We start from the raw sequence: 24,213 nt of genomic DNA, 5'->3' as shown, positions 1-24,213 counted from the left end.
AAACATGCCTGATTTTAAGCCTCAGATAAACCAAACCTTTGTTAATGTCTTTAAGATCCTCCCATGAGAAACAAGAGAATAATGCTTTCCACTTATGATGGGAAGAACAGGGCTTGTTCCACGAGCAAGATCAGTCAAATTTGGCTTCGGTTAGCTCTGCCGTTGTTTATTGCAACACCCACCCTGACTCCCTTTCTTTCCATCTGATGAGTTCTGGGCTTCTTACTCCAAACCACATACACATGCTCTCAAGTATATAAAACACAAATGGAGCCAGCTTCTTTCTAAAGCAATGGTATTTCGAGAAATAAATATAAATGTATTCTTCTGGGATTGTTACTGTAAGTGCTGCCAAAACTCATCTTTGGTATGTATGTTTGGAATATGTGTGCTATTGGCTGTAAATTGTCTTTTATTATTCCATGGCACCTTGTCCAGGGACACACTATAAAACAAGATGTAGCATCTTCATGTGCTAGCCTGATAAAATTTATATGAAGTATAATAGAAAACAGAAGTTGTTCTGAGCTGTTTTCAAGTTCAATAAATAACTGTAATACTCGGATAAAGATGTTCTTTATTAGGTCACATGGGCCCTAATATATAAGTTATAAGTTACCGATTTAGGGTGGCTTTTGCAATTACAAGTTTCCAGTTGGATTGTTAATCATTGTGAACAGAAATATTTCTAAACCCTCCTGTGTACCTTCTGCTCGTTGTCTGGTTGTCTAGAGGGCTTTTGATTCTGATTCAGTGCAGGCAAGTGACAAGGGGGTGGGTGGTCCCCACTCTGGCCCCTGTCAGGCCTCTTGTGATGACAGGAATCCATCTCCAGTAGCCAGTGTGACAACCGAAGACCATCCTCCACGGAAAAGTTTGTTATGGAGATGCTGTGGGGAACGAGAGCCTATAACCCGCTCCAGCCCCAACCCCAAGAAATGCAGCTCAGACAGTGAAGATTGAATCACATTTTCCAGAGTGAGGACTCACCCTGTACCTTGCAGACTCGCTTGCACTCACCCACTCTCTCTCTGCCTTCCTGATTTTTACTAGGAAATCTTTATGAGGACCACGTGTGGGAGGGTGTCACAGAGTACAGATGCAGAGGCTTTGAGCCCTTGAAGAGCTTTTTTTAAATTAACAGCGTGGAGATTAAATATATTCTTCCAATATAGATCACCTGTTCGACCAAGGTTACTTCTGAAGGTTATCCCTGGCCCCTTGCTCTTTGCAGTGGAAGAGGAAGTTGAGGGCTTGTTTAACCACCTCCCGACACTTGGTGCATATCTTTCATCATCCCACAACACATCTGCAAACTCCCCATCCACATGCCCAGTGGTGAGACCTGCTTTCCCATCATGTCTTACCTGGAACCCCATTATTAGTAGTCCATAGAAAACTACAAGTCTGTTACAGAGAAGTTTCAGGTTACCACCACCTGTCCAACCGTTCCCCTCCATCTTTACCAAAGACCTGCTGTGAACTGAGAAATTTCACCTGACTACCACAATGACTGAATATGTGTGTGTGTGCGCGTGTGCACATATATGCACACATGCCCTTGTGCACAAGATCTCATACACGTACTAGGCTGTTGAGTCTCGATGCAGATGCTTCCCTGGTACAACCCTTGGTTTAAATTTATCCTGTGCTGGGGAATAAGAGTGACGCTGAGGGCACTTTTCTTCCCATTTACCATATTTACCAAATCTGTAAAGCAATATTTTACCCCCGGAAGAGTCTGACTTCCCCCTGACTCTATATTTGTTTCCACTTCCCCCTCCACCAAGGTGTTGATGTAGGATTGAAAAACAAATGACTAGCTGTAATGATGACGTCCACCAGGTCCTCACATAGGTCATTTTTTATCAGGCTAGGAGGAATACCCGTGGGAGTAGTTGCCGTAGAAACCCGAACAGTGGAGCTGAGTATCCCGGCTGATCCTGCAAACCTGGATTCTGAAGCCAAGGTAGGTCACCTCCAGTACTCCTGAGTGCCCATGCTTGGTGCTCTGTTTTCCCCGCTGCAGAGCGGGGATGTACTGGGAGCATTGCGAACCACCAATTTTAGAGGCCAGACAGCAGCCTTGAATGAGTCTAGACCATCATGTGCTTACTTTTAAGAATACTCGGAATGCAGCACAAGCTAAATTCTTAGGTCTTCACAGTGGTCTTACGGATGCTAGAAAAAACAGTCTCCTTTCGTGGAGGACGTGGTCTTGCCTGAAGACAGCTGAGATGATGCTGCAAGCTCACTGGTCCCAGGTTCTCCGAGCACACGCGTGGTAGAGATGCTTCTGGAATTGATAAGGACGCCTGTCCTCAATACCAGATGTGAATGCTTCAGTCCATCCTTTCTGAAAGGATGGATTAGGTTTTCACAGCCTGACTAGGGGCCGGGGGAGGGACAAGAGGAGGTTATGCAGTGGGGGTTCCCTTGGGTGCTGCTGACTAAGCAGAGGACAGGGAAGCTGGACCAGGCACAGAGGTGACCGCACGTGGAGACTCTGACCAGGGGGACTGATGGAGTTGTGTAGTCAAGTCACTTCAAGTGGCCCTGGGAAGCATTGAACGAGAATGCCTCAGGTCACGTCCTTCTCTTGGAAGCAGTAAGGTTCCCCCCTTGGGACTAAGGAGGGTCGGGTAGTAGAATCAAGGCTGAAAAAGAGGCGTATTTAACAAAGTCCAAGAGCCAGGATCCTTCTTTTTTATTTCAAGGATGCTGATCTTGATGAACAACTTTGGTTTAATTTTTTTTTTTTTTTTTTTTCAGTTTCTAACAGTAAAACCCTCCCCTCTTGAAGAGATTCCCCCTTCAAGCTGTGTCGTTATTTGTGTCTTTCTCTGGCTTTTCCCAACAGATTATCCAGCAGGCTGGCCAGGTTTGGTTCCCAGACTCCGCGTTTAAGACGTATCAGGCCATCAAGGACTTCAACCGTGAAGGGCTGCCTCTGATGGTCTTTGCCAACTGGAGAGGCTTCTCCGGTGGGATGAAAGGTGACTGGCCCTGGGCTGGAGGGTGACCAATGCCCCTGAGCCCTGCAGCAGAGGGTGGGGAGGGTTTATATCACACAGAGCCTCTGGGTGTCCTGAGCACATCACCCTAGGCTTTGGGGGGTTACGTGCCCTCTGAGATACCTTCCGAGTTGTAACTTGAATGGGAAAATTAAGTTTTAACTGCTTCATACAAAATTTCAGAACCATCTACTAGGGTTATCTAGGTGGACCGCCGTTGGAGGTTTAGTGAGCGATGGAGTTTATGATGGTCCTGAGTTGTGCTGAGTCCCTATGCCTTTCTTGTGGCCATTCTCTTTGTTGGTGTTACTCTTTAATGCTCTACCCCGACTAAGATAGATCCTGAAATTAGCCTTCACCAGGAGAAAAGGAACAAATTCGATACCAGAGGGTGTTGTCGGTGGCAGTCTGTGTGGTATGTTTTATGATGATCCGACAGCAGCCCCGGGCCTGTGACTCCAGCATGTTAGACCGTGATTAGGGAGGCCCTGCTCTGTGCCCGAACTGCCATTACCGAGACGACTCCTCCGTGTGCCGAGCCACCGTGGACGGTTCTGGCAAACGCACTCTCCCTCCCAGCATCGCGAAGCTTTCTCTCCAGTGGCCAGAGGTTCACGGCCGTGTGGGAGCCAGAGAGGACTGACTCAGGGCGAGCTCGAGAGTGGATTAGGGGAGGAGAGGGAGGGAGGAGCCGATCCTGCGAAGTGAATGGCGTGATCCGAGGGAAGGCAGAGAATGAGTGAGGGAAGGAACCCAATAAAGCACCCAGAGTAGCTTGGGGCAGGAGCGTCTCTTGCCTTTAAGGGAAGAAAAGCCTGGCGAAGTTGTGCTGTTATAGGTCATCAGCTGTGTGTGGAGGGAGTGAGAGCCTCTTCCGACAACTTTCCCTTCCTCGGCCAGGAAAACCCCTGCACTGACGGCCAGCCTCCCTACCCAAGTGTAGACGGCCAGGGCAATTTTTGTGGGGTTTTTTTGTTTATTTTATTTTAGTTGAAAAATCCCCTTTGTCCACATTTACCAGAAAACTACCCCATTTTGCACTTTCTTTGAGGAGACTTGGACTATACATGCAAATTAGTGTTTGTATACGTTCCTATTCAAGGTGAATTATTTTTTGACCAAGATAATAAATCAGTGGAACTACCATGAGATACTGAGAGTCTAGGTTAAACAAGTCAATCCTACACATTTTTATTGAGTTCCTACGTGCAGGGAGCTATGCTACTTCAGAGAAAACAAAAATAACTCAGGAAAGACATTGCCTGAAGGAATCAAGAAAAATGTCCTGTGCAGAAAGTTAAACCCATGATGTATAAACAAAATATCACAGTATTCAAAGGAGAGTGATACTATATGGGGGGTGGGTAGCCGAAATCCCTTTCATTTATTTTTTTGTTTCTTTTTACTTCTGTGGCCATGACGCACGGCATGTGGGATCTCAGTCCCCTGACCAGGGATCATATCCACGCCCCCTGCTTTGGAAGCACAGGGTCTTAGCCATTAGACTGCCAGGGAAGTCTCTGAAATCCCTTTCCTGTATGTATGTTTGAGATTCATCAGATTGTCCTTGATCCCAGATCCCTTGGCTCTAAGATTTCCATTAAGAGGTGCTTCCCAGGTGGCACTAGTGGTAAAAAACCCACCTGCCAATGCAGGAGATACAAGAGATGCAGGTTTGATCCCTGGGTTGGGAAGATCCCCTGGACTGGGAAATGGCAACCCATCCAGTATTCTTGCCTGGAAAATCCCATGGACAAAGGACCCTGGCAGGCTTCAGTCCATGGGGTCGCGAAGAGTTGGACACGACTGAGCAAAAAAAAAAACCTTTAAGACTTAGAAGAGAATGCAGGTGCTATTCCTTCTTAGCTACCTCTTTTCTAGGAAACCATGAAAAATTCACTCATCCTGACATTACTTAGGAGTAAGTCAGCCTGGCTACTTTGTCCCAACAAATGTAGGGCTCAGAAGATTGCGATGTGCCGCTTGTAGGGGAAGCTTAATTCTGCTGCACGTTTGGCTCCGGCCCAGATTGGCTGCTCGCCCTGTAACCGTAAGAGCAACAACAATTAAGATTCATTGAGCTCTTTTCACCAGCAAGCGCACTCACCATTTTACATGCATTATCTTACATAATCATCACAACAAGCCCCTGTAAGGGGCGAGTTGTATTATTATCCACAATTTACATAAATTGAGACTTAGGTTAAGTAAATTTCCTAAGATCGTTTAGCTAAAAAATGAACACAGATCCATTTTACTTCCTGCAGCACAGTTTAGAGCCACTAGCCAGAACAAGACCTACTATACTATCCCAAGAATAGACTATCTGGGTTCCTGAGAAAGTATAATTGTCCACCTACCTCCCCTCTGCTTTGGGATGATTGTGACAAGAAACTGCAAGAACTCAGGAAATGAGTTACGGTTTTTTAATTGTAAAATATGCACCACATAATGTTTGTCGTATTAACCATTTGTAAATGTATAATTTGTCGGCATTAAATACACTCGCAGTGTTGTGTAACCCTCACTCCTCTCTATACCCCAAACTTTCTCATCATCCCTGACATAAAAGTCTATACCCACTGAATAGTAACTCCCCATCCCTACCCCCATCCCTAATCAAAAATGAATTATTAGCCTGACATGGAGCAAGATCAGCTGTGTTTTCTGAATCTGTGGTGCTGCTGGTTTCATTTACACATTGCTTAAGACAAATAAGCTTTGGGGAAGATAGAGAACAGTGCGGAAGTGGGGGGGGAAACAGCCCCCCCCCCCCATATTTACATACAGGTCAGGGTGTTTCCTACATGTTATCTCATGTAAAGGGACCAAAGCTGAGAGCCATTCCATATCCCTTGGGGAGATGTTTGCAGTTTGGGTTTCAATACTGGCTGGGGATTATGCAGGGAGGGAAAATAAACAATTATGCCATCCCTGAGTGCACACAAACACACAGCCAGGAGCCGACTGCACTGTGGGTAAAATGACTCCAAAATTGTGTGTAATGAGTAGGAAAAGATTAGAGACAGCTCTTGCTATGCTGAAAATTGACATTAGTGGAGGGGGAAAAAAAAAACTCTTTACTAGTCGGCCTAGGAGGTCTAATTCGAGCAGTAAAAATATAAATAAATAAATAAAAGCATGTCAAGATGGTATTGGTGCTTTTTTTCCCAATGAGCTCTATCTGGCCGGAAGGCTATTCAGCATAATGCAAAATTAAATTATAAAAACTGGCTGAATATTTAGATGGAAGAGCCATTTGGAAGCAGTTTATTTAGACGAACCGGCAATGACCCACAACAGGGAGACATCAAGCGTGAAATTTACTAGAAATTAGCACCAGGGTCCCAGCCTCAGCATGAATAGCTTGATAGGATGCAAATCCCAGTGATATTAAGCTGCCTCACTGCTGGTGCTACAGGGTCACTCTCAGTCGGCTTTTCATGTTATACTTATTATTTTTTCCCAGGACAGGTTATAAATAACAACAAAAAAAAAACACATTTATTGAAAACTTTAACTGGAATGAAAGTCTATTTTAAAGTCTCTGATTACTCGGATGTTGAAATACCGCGTCAGCGGGCCATAATGAACTCATAAGCGACTTGATGTGTATGTGGCCCGTGTACGCCTGATGTTTACCTTCAGCTCCTGAGATAATCTCGCCCCAAGCCAATGAGATCTGTCTCGGGTTTTGAGAGAGTGGGGCGCTGCGGAAACACCCTACCCCCTGCTCCCTTGTTTGGCACATGTGGCCGCTGCGGAGTGTCCACGTTGGGTAACAGTGAAGGCCCCAGACAGGGTTGGTGCCTGGGTGCCCAGAACACCCTGGGAAGGCTGTGTGATCACCGTTGACGCAGATGGGTTTTGCTCAGAACACTTAGAAATCTGCAGGCTCCCGCCTCTCCAAGGACGAACCTATCAGTATTTTCCATTCCCGTTGTATTTCTCAGCCCCGAGAATTGACAGTCAGCATATGCATCGCTTTACAGTTCCCCAGACTGATGTCTAGCAGAAACCCTTGGGGATCCCCCTTCCCCTGCTGCTTCTGGCTCTGAAATATGAAGAGATTTCAAACAAATGTGATTCAGATTGTTGCTAAGTGCTTCAGCCTGCCTTACAGAAATGTCTGGTTTGGGGCAGCTGGGACCCAGTACAAGCATGTTGTGTGTAGACTTTGCGCGTGTGTTTATTATATTCTAACAGCCTTTGTTGCTTTCTGCATGTTTTGGTGGTTTGGACTGGCGGAGGTGGGGGGGTGCGGGGGGCTGTTGATGGTCCAGGTTAGATGGGGGCATTGTTTTCCGTCCCGAACTTGTCAGGTGCAGTGAAGCTTGATGCTTCTTTTCTGCTCACAGTCTTGGAGGCCTGAAGATAATTGTTTGGCAGTCAGATCCAGGCCCTGCACAGAGCTGCTAGTACAAGTTCTGGTATCTCTGAACATAACCAAAAGTCCAGGCAAAATTCAGCAATACTTATGTATTCATGTCTCTCTTAGGGCTCTCATTCGACTTGGCTACTGCGTCAGACACAGGAAAGCAGATTATTCTGGTCTCGGGCTCTTTTCTCGAGGCAGCAGTGGTGGGCTAAGAGTGCAGTGGTAACGGGGCTTCCCTGGCGTCCAGTGGTTAAGCCTCCGTCTCCCAAGGCAGGTGGCGTGGCTTCCATACTGGTTGGGCAGCTAAGGTCCTACATGCCTCGTGGCCAAAAAACCAAAACATAAAATAGAAGCAATATTGTAACACATTCATTAAAAACTCAAAAAATAGTCCACGTCAAAAAATCTTTTTTAAAAATCTTAAAAAAAAAAAAAAAAAGAATGTAATAGTAGAATGTGGACTTATGAGAGCCAGAAAGATCTGGGTTCAAAGTCTCAACTCTGCCTCTTACTTACCTAAGCCTCAGTTTACTCACCTGTCACTTGGGTACAAGAAGAGTTTTCTGATGATTGATTTATATGTGTGTGTATATGCAGTCATGCTCCCTGGTATACAGTAAGCTAGCTGTGAAGATAAAAAGAGGGACCAAAGTCCATTTCACAAAAATAAAATGCACACATACTCAACTTTATCTCAAACAATTTGCTTATACACAAAATCAAGGTTTTTTAAATTATACACGGGAAGTACATTTTCAATAAAGTCCTCTCCTTTTTTGGGAGCTGGGTCTGTTCTTCGTAGCACAGAGCTTGATTTTGATGTAGACATATCTTTAATGGAGCCAACTTCTCCAGTGGGCCAGTGGTTAGTAGTTTGCTTTCCCCCACAAAAGGGTGCAGGTTCGCTCCCTGTTTGCGGAACTAAGATCCCATGTGCCTCACAGGCCGAAACCCAGAAGATAAACAACAGAAGCCATGTTGTACCACATTCAGTGAAGACTTAAAAAACCCAAACCCAACAGAAGTGAGCGAAGAGGCTGGAAACGCAGTGATTTACCTCTTAACTTACTTTTTTGTTTTTCACATGGAATGACTGTTTTGCGCCATTTCCTGTCATTCCACCTTGTCATTTCATCTCCGCTTCCCATTTCTTCTCCACGCGTGGTACCACTCAGGACCACTCCTTTCTGTTTCTCAGTTTCTGAGACTGTACTCTTGGCAGCACTAAAAAATGTACTGCTAATTACACAATTATTTTATTATGTAGCTCTGGTCGAAATATCCACTAAAGAATTAATTTAGTTAAAATAATTTGAACTGAGCAATTATTTTCATAACCACGGAATTAGCGTAAAGCGCTTAAAGTCCTTTATTCCCTGCTCTTCACACAGCAGTTGTGTAATTAGCAGTAAATTTTTTGGGTCTTTGCTTTCCTCCCAAAGGAATAAATGTCTTTGTTCTGATCATATGCAGAGTTTATGACCATTCACATTCCACATAGAGTTGGGAGTTTTTCCTGGGGCAGCTTCTGAATTTGGGGGATTCCTTCACAGACCAGCCAGCCAGGTTGGAGCAGTGGAGAGAGGCGTACTTCCCTGCACAGTTTCCTCGGAGAGACCTGTGCTCACTGATGATTCATACAGAGAGAGGGCCGTTTTTACTTTGGAGAAGGTAGCAGTTTAATTTGCCAGTAACTACAATGAAAGCCATTTCTCTTTGCTCTTAAGTTTCTGAAAAAATCCTTCTTTACTTTGGCTCTCTAGACTGATTTATTCCAAATTGAGATCTTCTCTTTGATAGGAGAGTTTGAACTCAGTTGAACCTGCTATTTGGTGTTTCAAAGGATCCATTGTGGTTCCACTGAAATACTCATTAAACATCTGGAATCATAAACCTAAAACTTTAGCAGTGTTTAGACTTCAGTGAGCTAGGAAATGGGGAAAAGCCATAAATTATTGGGAAATAAATAACTGATCCCTCTTTCCAAGGACTGACTCTATTTTCACACCAGGGGTCCGTTTTCTTCAGGCTGTTCCTGGCCTTGGCTGGGGGGTGGAGGGGAGGGGTGTTACAGAGCATGCTCTTTTGCAGAATAAAGAGGTGGTTCCTCTTTTCCTGTGGTTGTGTGATATTTCCAATAAACTCATACACATCTAAAATTTTTTCTCTCATTGATACCCTGATAAAAATGCAGCTGATAAAGAATTAGTTTTTTCTTTCTCATCGTGTTTTTTGCAAAGCGTGCATGTACTCATTCATTCATTCAGCAGACGCTTTACTGAGCACCATGTGTCAGGCACCGGCCAGGGCCCCGGGGATGCACAGATGAAAGATGCAGTTTTTTGAAGATAAAATATTTGAAGGATCCAGTTTCATTAGCTGTGCATTTGGAGGGCTTATCATATGCTAAGTATCATGAGAAGAATTGAAAAGAGCTTGAATAGTTCCTTCAGAAAACTTAATGTAGTGAGAGAGATCACATATTGACATGAAAAATACTCAACACTGGTAGAGCGAGTGTGAATTAATGTGGTGAAACCTGAGTACAGAAATTCAGGGAAGATGTAAAATGGAGATGCAGTCCACAGGGCCTGCACCCTGTATCTCATGAAAGACAGTGCACTTTTTTTTTTTTTAAGATTTATTTATTTTAGTTTTGGCTGTGCTGGGTCTCCATTACTGCACAGGCTTTCTCTAGTTGCGGCAAGCAGGGGCTCCTCTTCGTTGTGGTGCGTGGGCGTCTCCTTGTGCTGACTTCTCTTGTTGTGGAGCACAGGCTCTAAGTGTACAGGCTTAGCAGTTGGGGCACACAGGCATAGTCGCCCTGTGGCGTGTGGGATCTTCCTGGACCAGGGTCGAACCTGTGTCCTCTGCATTGGCAGGCGGATTCTTAACCACTAGACCACCAGGGAAGCCCAGGCAGTGCACAGCTGGCGTGCTTTTGAAGATCACCTGGGGTCTTAAATAGGACACAGCTGGGGACACCAGCCACTTTCGTCTCCAGGACCTGGGGTGGCTGCACCCCTAGACCGGTCACCTTTGGTCACGAGCAGCCTTATTTATTTCTCTGTGTACCGTGATGGGAACAGTGTTTGGAAGCACCGCTTCATGGCCTCTGATTTGTCTCTTTCTCCCCAGATATGTATGACCAAGTGCTGAAGTTTGGCGCTTACATCGTGGATGGCTTACGGGAGTGCTCACAGCCCGTGATGGTCTACATTCCTCCACAGGCCGAGCTCCGAGGTGGCTCCTGGGTGGTGATTGACCCCACCATCAACCCGCGGCACATGGAGATGTACGCGGACCGAGAGAGCAGGTAGCGCTCCTTCCTTGCTTCTTCTCGCTGCCCATGGGGAGCCTCTAGCTGTTGGGTTTCCTCTTGAAGAGCCTGTCTAACCAAGAGGCCTTTATCTGCCTCAGACTTTCCCCAAAGGGCTCCAAGGTCACAAAGCTAGGCTTTCTAGATAGCATCCGCCAGCACGAGAATGGAACCAGGCTGGAGTCAGACTTTCCCAGTGTAACCCCCCCCACCCTAGGTTCTTTTACCATGAAATTCTCTACCCGGGCACCCCCAGACTTGAGAGACACTCTCCTGTTGGTTGTTCAGATAGACCTATTCAGTATCTTTGTTTTGTTTTGTTTTGTTTTTAATATTTTTTGTTCTTAATATGGACCATTTTTAAAGTCTCTTTTTAATTTGTGACAGTATTGCTTCTGTTTCATGTTTTGGTTTTTTGGCCACGAGGTGTGTGGAATCCTAGCTTCCCGACTAGGAATCAAACCCACACCGCCTGCTTTGGAAGGCGGACTCTCAACCACTGGACTGCCAGGGAAGTCCCTCACTATCTCTTTCTTAGGTGTCTGGCAGAGGTAGCGTTCAGCGAGGTGGGGCAGAAGGACTGAGTTGTTAGTCTGCAGTCCTGGAGTCTTCACCAGACCCTGCCGCAGGCTAGAGGGGACCTTGGAGCGGTCCTCACTCTCCCTGAGCTGCTTCCCCTTGTCTGTGGGATGAGCTGGATGGCCATCGAGGTGCTTCGTGGCACCCACATTCTGTGGTTCCAAGCAAAGCTTCTCCCCCACGGCCAGTGCCTCGCTCGAAGCTTAGAAAGCACAGTGTTCGCAGCACGCAGAGAACTGCAAGTGAAAATCCAAAGCTTCCGTTAGGCATTGGCACCTGAAACAAAATGGACCAAATCCAACTTCCTTTCATAATCTGTTTTCAGCCCTTTCATAAATCTTACATCATATTTCCATGACATTTTCCATGCCAGTCCCTATAGCCAGTCATTTTGTTAGAACACCTATGTCTCCCTTTTCCCCAAAATTTCAGCCTCTTACTTTAAAAGCTGCCTGAGAATCCAGTGGTTTTATTGTCAAATCGCTATGCTAACGTTCTATACTTAAGAACTGACTTTTAAGTCCCAGCTTAGCCTCTGATCTGGTATCAGATTGGAGACGATTCCTCTACAGAATTTAGAACAAGACTGTCTGGTTTCAGGTCCAGCTCTACCACTGGTTATCCTTGGACAAGTCTGTTAACATCCCCTACCTTAGGTTCCTCCTCTGTGAAATGAGGATGATAGTACCTTACCTCAGAGTGGACATAGACTGGGCATGAGACTGTCATGAAGATTGGTATGCCAGCAGTTACCAGCAGTGCCATGCACTGAGTAAGCATTGGCTCTGTGTGTGTGTGTGTGTGTGTGTGTGTGTGTACACATACCCACCAGTGAATGTGTTAGTCGCTCAGTCGTGTGGGACTCTGTGACCCCATGGACTGTAGCCTGCCAGGCTCCTCTGTCCATGGAATTTTCTAGGCAAGAATACTGGCATGGGTTACCATTTCCTACTCCAGGGAATGTTCCCCACCCAGGGATCAAACCCACGTCTCTTGCATTGCTGCATTGGCAGATTCTTTATCATTGATGCCATCTAAGGAGTCACTATCTATCTATCTATCTATCTATCTATATATATATATACATTAAAAAAAAATAAAACCACCTACATTTAAAAATTATGTGTATATATATATGTATAAAATAATATACATATGTATGTAATTTTTTTAATGTGTAGAAGGTTTTCTTAAAGGTGTTTAGGGTGAACTTCCTGGGAATGGAACATCATCAGTAGGTACTAGAAGTGACCCTGAAGCCCTTCACTTTGTCATTTCCATGGCGTCAGGCTGATCGTTTCCTCTCCCGCTTGGCCTGGCCCCGTGAGCCCGAGTACAAACAGCAGGCTGCCGTGCATTTGTGGGACTGGTCGGCACCCACTCCCCTCGTTGCACAGCATGCGTGATGGAGATTGTTCAACTGTCACTGTGCCTACATCAACCTTTTTTTTTTCTTTTTCTGGAAAATGTGACTTCTTTTACCCTTATCAGCTGTAGATGGTGGAACCTGTATTCTTTTCCCTTTGAGATGGAAGTAGACTGATGTCATAATGAGAATTGTTTTATTTGCTTTCTGCCAGGCCTTTCTCGCAGACCACTTAGACGTTTCTGTGGTGCCTGAGCCTCTCCCCGGGGTTACCTCTGTGAACTGTGGGTGGGCAGAACCATAACGAAGCTGTTTCCTGGTTCCACAGATTGTAACCGGCCTCTTTCTGTTGTCTCCTTTCGTTAAGGTGTCTGTATTTCTGTTTTGTCTCCTTTCTTTTCTCTCTGATTCAGGGGATCCGTCCTGGAGCCAGAAGGGACAGTAGAAATCAAATTCCGCAGAAAGGATCTGGTGAAAACCATGCGTCGGGTGGACCCAGTCTACATCCACTTGGCTGAGCGATTGGGTATGTCTGCTTGTCCTCCTGGCAAGTCAATGAGCCGTTCAGCTGATTTGTAATGAGTGCATTCATAGGCCAGGGGAGGAGGTACTGAAGCATTTGATCAAATTCATGATAATCTTTATTTACTGTCCTCTCTATGGTAAGAACCCTGGTGGAATGAAACAGTGTGTGTAATAGAAGGGGAAGTGGGCCCTAAAGAGGCAAAAGTCACCCGATTTTCCTTCTGACATTTCCTTGTAGTCCAAGCAGCCCATCTTTCAGGCTCGTGGATGTCCTTGTCCAGAAGGGTTAGTGGGACACTGCTGTTGACGGCAGGCTGACCAGGCAGGAAGCATGGTCAGCCTATGTACCCTGTTCCTGCTCGTCTCTCTGGACGAGCCCGCCTCATTACTGGGGGACGTAAGAGTCCGTGTCATGGGATGGGAAAGCCACAGCCCTGGCCCAGCAGCATGCTGGGGCCATCCTGAGCTGGGGAAGTGGAAGCTGAGAGCGCGCCCTGTGCATGGACAGCAGAGGCTAGGCAGCAGTGCCCGTGAGCATCTGTGCTCCGTGCATCCAGCCTTTACCGTGTTGCTCACTTGTTCCCGGGGCTTTTGGAAGGCTCTTGGGGTTTGAACATTGGACTAAACCGTGGGAGCCCTGTGTTGAGTCCAGAGCCTGAAAGAGTTTCCGAGTCTCTTAAAACACTGATTTTCTGCCCAGGTCTCCCACTGAGATCTTTGCTATGTTAGTAAAAGATCATGACTTGAGGTTCTTTTGTTTGTTGGTTTGGTTTGATTTTGTTTTTTTTCTAAAGGAACAGAGAGATTGTCTTTAAAAGCTAGTGAAATCCAGTGAATGGAAGACGTAAAACAAGAGGTGCTAGCTCTTTATGTTCCAAGTAATAGTTTAATTAGTAAAGTACCACTGGTGAACCCTTTGCATCCTCACCATCTAGAGACACAGAGGTCTGGTGTGTGCCCGCCCTCACTCTGGAGCCCGCACACATCTGGAGCCCTGAGCCTTGCGTCCGACTCTGTGCAGCCCCACGGGTGGTAGCCCTTCAGGCTCCTCCGTCCATGGGGCTTTCCAGAATGTTTGCCTGACACAGTGATCGGGCTACCATGAGCCCTGTTCGTGTCCCATTGTTTGCCATTAGGAAACAACTGCCAGTAACTCTCACTGAGCACAGCCTGATCCTTTTAAAGGACATGCACACAGACAACAAGGAATTGGCCAAGTTGTTTCTAAATCTGTTGCCACCCAGAATTGTTGAGGTGTTTTTTTTCCCCTCTTCTCCAAACAGGATAATTACTTCTGACCAGCCCCGTACACTTTAATTAAAGTAACTGCAGCTCAAGTGCAGGTTCCTCACACCTGTACACAGAGAGAGCTCTAAAAGCTCCAGCCACCGATAAGCATCTCGCTCAGATGCTCATAATTGCTCCCAGCGTCCAGCAATCGTTGCTGCAGTTTTTACCCCTCATTCCGTACAAAGGCAGCAATGCCACAATTGCAGGACACCGAGAATTGCATAATTTTCTCTCTCTCTCTTTTTTTTTCTTTTTTCCTTTTTCTTTTTCCTTTTTTTTTTTTTTTTTTGCTGGTTTTCTTTCTGGCCAATTTAAAATTTGTCAAAGTCGGTCTTCTTCTGGATCACTGCCCTTTGATATTTCGCGCACTCCATTTGCCACAAACAAGCCGCAGGGCCGCAGTTCATGCTGACTCCAGCAGAAGCAGAGAGAGCCCCATTTATCTTACACTGCCTGCTGAATTCCTCCTCATTAACTGGGGGTTCACTGCCTCTTCTTAACCCCCCAATGGCTGTTATCATCTCTTCAGAGTAACTGGGTGGTAGGCAGAGGGATCCTCTCCGACATCTGTTTGCGGAGTGGCTGGAGGGTGAGGGGTGTGGGGCTGAAGCTTCTTTCTCTGGGAGGCAGTGACATCGTTCCACCTTCACCCAGCACCTTTCAACTTTTGAAACGTGGGAAGGGGGAAAGGAGGAGCTTCCCAAGTGATGGCCATTTAATCATTTGTTACAAATCATCTCATTATCAATTTCCGATCCACGTTGAAGAAAACCATATTTATTTAACCTTGACCAAAATGGCACAAGAGAAGGACTCCTCAGTGGGCTAAAGATGAAGCAGGCTCTGGCCTGGGGCAGCCTGGGACATGAGCAGTGGAGCTGGAGGAAAGATGACAGAAAGTGAAAGTGTTAGTTGCTGAGTTCTGTCTCACTCTCTGCGACCCCATGGACTGTAGCCCACTAGGCTCCTCTGTCCATGGAATTCTCCAGGCAAGAATACTGGAGCAGATTGCCATTTCCTTCTCCAGGGGATCTTTCCCACCCAGGGATCAAACCCGCATCTCCTGTGTCTCTTGCTTGTGCATGTGGAATGAGATAAGTGTGTATAAGTCCTGCGTGTGTTGCTTGCAGGAAGGTTGTTGAACTTCTCCGAGCATCCGTACCTTCATCCCGAGAGTGGGGGCCACTCCCCCTTCCTGGTCAATGTCGGGATCGGATGAACATGCATTTGCTCTGAATCTGCAAAGCACCTTCCAAACATGGGGGTTGGCATCCTTTCCTCTCCATCCTGGTCGTCAGAAGCAGCAGCAAGTGCCATGTTTGGAGTCAAGCACTCTGGGTGACTTCGGCCCACTTTGGGAGCGAGTGGCATAGGGAAGGAAACGTGAAAGCAGCAGCAGAAGCAGTCTCGTCTCTCAGGCGTTCTCGGTCGGGTGGGGAGGCCATGGACATTGAGGTGTGTTAGTGACAGGACAGATCAGCGGCGGTGTAATGGGAGGAAGACTGCAAAGCCAGCTCCTCTGGGGTTCACATCAGCTTCTGACTCCATTCTTGGGGCCCAGAAGCAGACTGCCAAAATGCCTTTTTTTCTTTTACAAAATGGGTGAAAATGACTTAATTTTCCAGATTGGGAGGTTGAGGGAGAAGGAAGTGTTAAATAAGTCATCCAAGATACAAAATAAATACATGCTGGTGCCCAGAAGGGAATTTCTGGTTCCCTGTGTGCCGCTCTTAGGATTTCCTCCGACTTTCCTTGAATATTGAGCCTGATCAAAGTTAAACAAGAGTGCTTTCCCTTTGTGATCTGAAGCCAGCTCCCCTGAGAGGAACCTACTACTGCAGGAGGAGTTCTGTGGGAGTAGATGTCCTGTGTTCCCCGTCTCTTCCCAAGTCAGCCTCTACCCGGAGGAGCGCGCCATCCAGTCACTTAGACCCGTGCACGGTGACTGACTGTGCTCAAAATCGGAAATAGTATTTACTCATTAATAACACTTAATGAGTAATGAACAGCTGACTTCAGGGAAGCCTGGCATGCTGCAGTCCATGGGGTTGCAAAGAGTCAGACACGACTTAGCGACCGAACAGTAACTTCATCTCTGTCAGGATTTTTATTTTTAAGAAAATGACCTTTTGTCATTTTATCCAGTTAGTTTAGGTAGCGGTGGTGAATTACTAGTGTACATATCTCTGGTTACGACAGAGAGTATGAAATTAGTATGTAGATTGGCCCCTGATGAAGGAAAAGGGGACAATTGCCCCAGCAAAAAATGCGATGTCAGCCCAGATGCCAAAACCTTGCATTGCCGGACGGGTTCTGACCCTGAGCTCTCGGACCCAGGGCTTGGCAGAGTCGGTGCTGAGGGGGGCATGTCCTTCCATCTGGTCACCTTGAGGAGATGAAGCTCCGTCTCTGGAAGCAGCGCGCAGCCCGCCAAGGCCGCCCCGTGTTGCTCTGACATCCTCCTACCTCGGGACAGGCAGGGTGGCCGCGGAGCGGGTCGGCCTTCACAGCTCGGCCTCTTGATGCCGCGATGCACAGTCTTCCTGGATCCTCGCCCTCCTCCTGTGCTCAGAGGGAAGTGACAAATCAATTTAGGTGGAGAGAGAGCCGTCCGGTCCAAGTGCAAAGCCACTGTACGCTCCCTGCCGCCCTGTCCTCAGCGCAAAGAACACCTGGGCCAAGGGGCTGCTTGGTGGAGCTTCTTTCTTCTCCAGACACACGTCTTGGCCATGGCCCTGTTCCCAGGCAGCCAGGCAGCCTGCCATGCTGCATGCTGGCTGTGCCCACGAGGACAGAGCGTGCCCTGGGAGTGGTGGTCTAATGCAGGCAGAGGCAGCCCCGGCGAGCTGGCCCCTGCCCAGATCTGCAGGCACATCTACCCTTCACCCCACGCCTTCCAGCCTGAGGCACCCGGGGCAGAGGGAGTATCGTGGCTTCAGATGAGGATCCATGTGTCTGAAGATCCTCAGGACTGCCTCCCTCGTGAGCTTCCCCTTTAGCCACCAGGATGACAGGAAACGGACACTTCCTTGAGTCAGGGGGACTCAGTCGAGCTGCTGTTTCTGGCAGAGGTGATGGGTCACTGCGCTCCACGTGCTTTTCCATCTCTCGTGTCCTCTTCGAGATGCTGGAAGCGGAAAGGAGCCCGGGTGTCTTGTTGAGGCAGGAAACAGTGTCCCTGCCTGGAAAGCTGAGCACAGGAAGGAAAGAAGCCCTACCAGTCAGCCTGGGGAGTGGCTTCTGTCCCTTTCTCTGTTGTTTGCGGAGTGTCCCCCTGGGGGCGTCGAGGCCCCCAAGCCCTGGTCTCCGTGATAGAAAGGCTGCTGAAGATTAAATCATGAAGCACCTCCCCTCTTAAGGAAGTGAAGGTGGAAATTTTAGTCCTTCAGTCGTGTCTAACTCTTTGTGACCCCATGGACTGTAGCCCGCCAGGCTCCTCTGTCTATGAAATTCTCTAGGCAAGAATACTAGAGTGTGTTGCCATTCTCTTCTCCAGGGGATCTTCCTGACCCAGGGATCAAACTCAGGTCTCCTGCATTGCAAGCAGATTTCTTTACCGTCTGAGCCACCAGGGAAACCCCCCTTAAGGAGGCCCAGCTTAAACCCACCTCATCGCACTGATTCAGAAGCTCTTTGGCCTCATACAGTTTAGTGCAATAGTGACAGCTTCTTCTGGTAAGAAGGGGTCCTTTTGGTGTGATCTGTTAATCAGATTTTGCTTGTTGAAGCATCTGGGCCTGCCTCTTCCCAGGAAGGAGTGTCACAAGTTCCCCAGGCTGGAGGGACCCGGCAGGCCCTTTGTTAGACTGAACCTAAGCTTCTGCCTGCCCAAGGTTGTTGTCAGAACTTGCCAGAGGGACCCTCTTCCTCTCTGGGTCCCCGGTGACCTTCCACCTTAGGAGAGCAACTTGGAGAAAGAAAACAGGCTGCCAGGCTTCCTGCCACTAGAACTCAGCGAATTCTGCGCTGTTTCCTGACCCTTCCGTGCGGGATGTGTGCAGGGCGGCACAGGGGACAAGGCTGCAGGGGAAGTAATATATTTAATATATATTGTTTATTCCCACCTGAAAATCTCTGGGCTGACTATAAGGATTCTTAAAAACATGAGCAGTAGAGGACTGACATGACCAAGGAACCTTAGGGTTAAGAGTCCCTTGAGAGGGCTGCTTTAAAATCAGTATGCAGATGCGGTTGTATTTAGGTAGGTATAGCTCCCTTTGAAGAAACGCAGATATATGAAAATGGGATTTAAGGGGGAAAAAAACAGATACATTGGGAGAAATTATTCCCATTACAAAAGGATTATTTGCTTTACCAAAGGAGTCACTGCGGGGTTCCTTCTAAATAGCTCCCTTAAGGCATTTAAAACAGGATCTGATTTACACAGTTTTTCAGGAATGCTTTTGTGTAAAGAAAGGCACACCTGTTAAAGGCATAGAAATAGTTTTGCAGGGTTGGGGTTTTTTTTTGCATCCTATCTTACTATCTTTGTAGAGAATTTTCTTTCAGCGTAGAAAATGGGGTTACATAGATCTTTTTAAGCAGCTACTTATGTTTGTACGTCTGAATCTTAATAAGATTCCAGTCTTTTTTTATGCTGATTTTTCAGTCTCCAGGTTAAAGAATGAGTGTGTGTTCTCTGAGCTGAGATATTCAGGAGCTTAGTGGGGAGGGTGATCTAGTCCTTTTTCTCTAGCATTATAAGTATTTAACCAATCAAAGCAAATTGCCTTCTTCCAAGGAGGAAGAAGGGCCCATAAAAGTTAAAATTGGGTTTAAATTTACATAGGCTTCTTGGTAGAACTAAAAAAAAAAAAAAGTTAAGAATTAAAAGAACACACACTTCAATATCACATTCTTTTATAAAACATTTTTCCTATTTGCCCGATTAGGATGGTTGTTCCATAAATGAGAGACAGCTCAGAAAAGGAGAGAGATTTCTGCAAGGTCACCCAGTGCCTTTGGCTGAGCAGAGAAGTTTCAGCCTACCGCTCTGACTTTTGTTCTGAGCTTTGAAGGTCTCACCCTTCCCCCCAAATCCTGCTCCACAGGATGGTCTGCTCATGCCTAGGGTAAGGTCAGCCATCTCCTGCCTTCCGCAGGGTCAAGCCTGGGTAAAAACACCTCTGCCGCTGAAATCAGTGTTCTCCTCAGAAACTTCTCTTCAGCTTTGACCCCATGGAGGAGAGAGTGTCCTGGCCCCAGGGCTGCTGTCCTGTGGACACTTGAAAGTCAGTTTAACTTGTTTCATTTCAAAAGTATGGACTCTGAAGCCAGACTGCCTAGGTGCAAATCCAACCCCACCATTTCCTGCCTTTGTGGCCCTGGACTTCACCTTTGTATGTGCTTCAGTTTCCCCATCTATAAAGTCACAGCAATCTTTTGTCATGAAGATGAAAGGAGATGAGCAGTACTTACACATGAGTGTATGGGAGTATCTCAATAATGTTAGCTCTCACTAGATCACACTAATAATACCTCTTCTTGCATTTAACTCTTTAAACATTTTTTTTTAATACTTATTCATTTATTTATTTGGCTCGCCAGGTCTTAGCTCGGGCTCACGGAATCTTTGATTTTTGTGGCAACATGTGGAATCTTTAGCTGCAGTGTGAGGGCTCTAGTTCTCTGACCAGGGACCAAACCCAGGCCCCAGGCATTGAGAGCGCGGAGTCTTGGACACTTGACTGCCAGGGAGTCCCCCTTTAAACATTTTTCATTGTGAGGCTGGATTTCTAGGTTTTCGTGGGGACTCTGTCTTGGGGGAAGGAAGGACATGGGAGTGACCTACCTCTCTTTTCCCATTTCAGCCTTGTCCTAAAGTAGGATTCTAGAAAGAATGACTTTCCTCTCTGAGGCATATTCTTAAACACACGCACACATGCCAGCTTGCTTCCCTAAAAACCCTGAGGCCCTGCAATCTGGCTAGAAAAGAAAGAAAACCATTCCAAGATATTTAATTGTACAGGGAGCTTACAGGATTGATCGAGAGCTTAGCTTTTTACAATAGTCCAGTGAATAAGAAATGCTCCTGACAAACGATCAATGATAGGATAATCACTCTTTATCCCCCTCCTCATTCTTACCTCCTTTCTTCCAGGAGAACAGGGTTCAGAAGTCAAAAATCTTTATAGACGCCGCTTTTAAATTAAGCAGAAAATAGACATTGACATATTTGTTAATCTCCCCTAAATCATTACCGGGACTGGCTGCTTTCCTCTACAAGGAGAGGGGCCTTCGTGTGCTGCACAAGGGTGTGTAACCAGCTGAAGAGCAGCCTTTTATTTGTAGAAAATAAAATTGAGAAAACCTTTTATTCCCCCTCTTTAAGTACACTCATCTTTCTCATGGGCATTTAAAAATGCATACCTTCTCTACTAATGTATTTGCCTTGCTTTGCTGCTTTTGGAGAGGTAGGTCTTGAACTATAATCAGAGGCATCGCCCAAGGAATCAGACCCTGCAGGCTTTGGGGGGATACTCTGGGATCCTCCTAGTCTCCAGAGGGTCAGGCTGTCGGAAGGTTTATTTCATTATTCTTTCAGTGCTCTAGAATAGCTTGACTGGGTAGATGAAAATTTTGTTAAGTCTGGGAACTAGCCTGTGTCCCTCCAGCTGGTAAAGGACCAGTTATCCCTCCAAGGCCTCGTTCCCAGAATGGCCTGTTCCTAAGCCCAGAAGTCCTCCCACTCTGCACCCAATGCTGAGCTGTGTGCTCTTAACTCCGCCTAACACTGGACCAGATTCTCAGCCAATTGCCCTCCTGTGGCCACCGCTTAGCCGCTTTCAGTACTATTTACCGTACAGACTTCCTAGACAGCCAGAGCCAAGTATAAGTCCTGACTTCTCTACCTAAGAGCTGGGTGCCGTTGGGCAAGTCACTGTCACATTTCAGATCTTGGTATCCTCATACCCTGTCTGTAAGGTGGGGTTAGCATAAGGATTAGAGACGGTCTGCCTGAAGCAACTTGGAAGGTGTTCAGTAACGCTGAGGTGGTCTGCTGGCAGGTGTGGTGTGAGCTGCTGACCAGACCCGGGTCTGAGCTGTGGTTCCTCACGCGCTGTGTGAGCCTGGAATCAGGAAGTGCAGCGCCTGGCCCGTGGGAAGTGCTCCGTAGATGGTGTGCGTTACCCAAGGGGCACATATCTGTATGGATGTCGTTGACCCAGAGCAGGAATGCTGTGAGGGTCTGGAAGGCCCTGCTCAGCCACACGCACGGCCCTGCCATCCGTGCCAGTCTCGTAGTGCCGCAGGGGTACTGTGAGTTCAGCTCCAGTTGTGTGGTCCCCAAGTCGTGTCCTGCTCTTTAGAGCCATGCACTGTAGCCCACCAGGCTCCTCTGTCTGTGGGATTTTGCAGGCAAGCGTACTGGAGTGGGTTAGCATTTCCTCCCTCAGGGGATCTTCCCGACCCAGGCATCTAACCCCTGTCCCCTGCATTGGCAGGCAGATTCTTGACTGCTGAGCCACAGTTCCAGACCACCACAATAAAGTGAGTATTGCAATAAAGTGAGTCCCATGACTTATTTGGTTTCCCGATTCATAGAAGAGTTAAGCTTGTAATATTCTGTTGTCTGCTAAGTGTGCAATAGCATTATACTATCTTATAAAACTATGTACACACCCTAATTTTAAAATACTTCAGTGCTAAAAAGTGATTACCATTTATCTGAGCACCTTCAGTGAATCATAATCTTTTTGCTGGTGAAGGGTCTTGCCTTAATGTTGATGGCCGAGGAATGATCAGAGTGGTGGCTGCTGAAGGCTGGGGCAGCCGTGGCCGTTTCTTAAAATAAGACAAAAGTCAGGTCTGCTGCATCGATTGACTCTTTTTCACCAACGACTTCCCTGTAGTGTGCACTCCTGCTTGAGAGCATTATTTGATTTCACCATAACAAATACAATTGCAGGTATACCTCGCTTTATTGCATTTTCAAACTTTTTCATTATTATTATATTCCTCATGGTGATTTGTGATCAGTGACCTTTGATATTATGTTTTGATGTTTTTGTACTTGTTTTGGCATTTTTTATCCATACGTATTCTCTAGGTATGTATGCCTGTAACAGGGGGCGACATCCTGGCCACTCACATACAGAGTGGGGTTTATTGGCCGTGTTGTCTTGGTCTGGTTATGGAATGGGACTGAGGTGGCACCTCAGCTTTATCAGGCAGGATGCTGCCATCCTCTGATTTAGCCTTTTTTAAAGTTTTAAGGGATACCACTGCCAAAACACATGTACACATAAGCCAGGAGCACACACAACACAATGTGCATAAGCTTCAGGAGCCCAGCGGGGCCTGGCTTGGCCCCATCTAGCTCTGTGGCCTCAGTAAGTTACATAAATAAGCAATGCCTCGGTTTCCTCACCTGTAAGATGAGGATAATAGGAATGCCAACCTCATCAGGTCGTTGTAAGGATTAAACAGGTCAATGGATGAAAAGCACTTAGTGTCCTGTATATATTAGCTTTGGTTAACTGTACGCACTAGGGGGCCAATATAAACTTTTTTTTTTTTTTAGTGGCACTTATTTTTCTGATTTTTTCCATTTGATGAAATTTTATAGAAAAGTTACAAGAATGGTACCGTCAACTTCTGATGCCCTGTTCTCAGATTCACCTCCTGTTGCCATCTTGTCTGACTTGCTTTACCATTTTCACTTGCACGTGCTGCCTCGCTCACTCTCCCCACACACGTACACGTTTTCTTTCAACCATCTGAGATCATTTGTAGACATCACGCTCCTTTGTCCATACATATTCAGCGTGTGTTTCTAAGAACACAGACTTTCTCTTACATAAGCAAAATACATTTATTAAAATCAGAAGCTATAACATTGATACAGTACTACTGTCTAATCCATGATTCATATTAAAGTTTTACCAGCTATCCTCATAATGTCCTTTACAGCCTTATAGCTCTTTTTTGGGGGGGAGGGTGTCCAGATCTGAGATCTAATCTCAGAGCACGTGTTGCAATTTATCATCCAGGATTTTGTCTCCTTTAATCTGGGATAGTTCTTTGGCCTTTCTTTGTCTTTCATGATCTTGACATTGTTTAGAAAGTCCAGGTCACTTTCTGTAGCATGTTCTGCAATTTGGGTCTGTCTTACATTTCCCTGGGGTTAGATTCAGATTATGCATTTTTGGCAGGAATATTGCAAAAGTGATGTCATGTCCTCCTCAGGAGGCACGTGACGTCAGCTTGTCCCGCTCTCGGCGCTGGTCAGCTTTGATGACTTGTTTAAGGTTTTGTTCACTGTAGCGTTGTCATCTTCCCCCTTTTGTAATTAGTAAGTAATTTGTAAGGAGATACTTTGAGACTATGTAAATATCCTGTTCCTCGTCAAATGCGCACACACAGTTTTAGTATCTATTGATAATTCTTGGCAGAATCAATGACTGTGATGGCTGTAAAATGGTGATTTTCTAACTCTGCCATTCCTTCTCTATTAGTTGTTGGTCTGGGGAGAGGGAGGGCTTTCTTTTCCCTTCTCTTCCATTTAATTACGTGTGTCAGGGTGACTTACAGGTTCTTATTTAGTTCCATAAATATTCAGCCCGATGCTCAAATTGTCCCAGATTTAGCCTGCCAGAACACCTTCACACTGGCTCTTGTGTCTTTTTTTTTTTTTTTTTTAAGAAGTTCTTTGTTTTCTTTTGGCCACACAGCATGTGACGTCTTGGTTCCTTGATCAAGGGTCAAACTTGCGCCCCCTGCATCAGAGGCATAGGATCGT

The 24,213-nt window shown here is 46.4% G+C and overlaps 1 protein-coding gene across 9 annotated transcripts in view; it reads left to right on the top strand.

Moving 5' to 3' along the window:
* Nucleotides 1–24,213, top strand: part of ACACA (acetyl-CoA carboxylase alpha) — a 281,140-nt gene that overhangs the window by 243,841 nt on the left and 13,086 nt on the right. For all 9 annotated transcript variants that reach the window (XM_070478617.1, XM_070478616.1, XM_070478615.1 and 6 more), the window contains 4 exons: nt 1,873–1,969; nt 2,861–2,996; nt 10,531–10,708; nt 13,070–13,182. In XM_070478617.1, the coding sequence (XP_070334718.1) occupies nt 1,873–1,969; nt 2,861–2,996; nt 10,531–10,708; nt 13,070–13,182 (524 nt within the window). The remainder of the gene's footprint in view (nt 1–1,872; nt 1,970–2,860; nt 2,997–10,530; nt 10,709–13,069; nt 13,183–24,213) is intronic.

Source organism: Odocoileus virginianus, chromosome 17 (genome assembly GCF_023699985.2).
Source record: "Odocoileus virginianus isolate 20LAN1187 ecotype Illinois chromosome 17, Ovbor_1.2, whole genome shotgun sequence".
Classification (NCBI taxonomy): Eukaryota; Metazoa; Chordata; class Mammalia; order Artiodactyla; family Cervidae; genus Odocoileus; species Odocoileus virginianus.
This window is presented reverse-complemented; position numbering and strand designations above follow the sequence as displayed.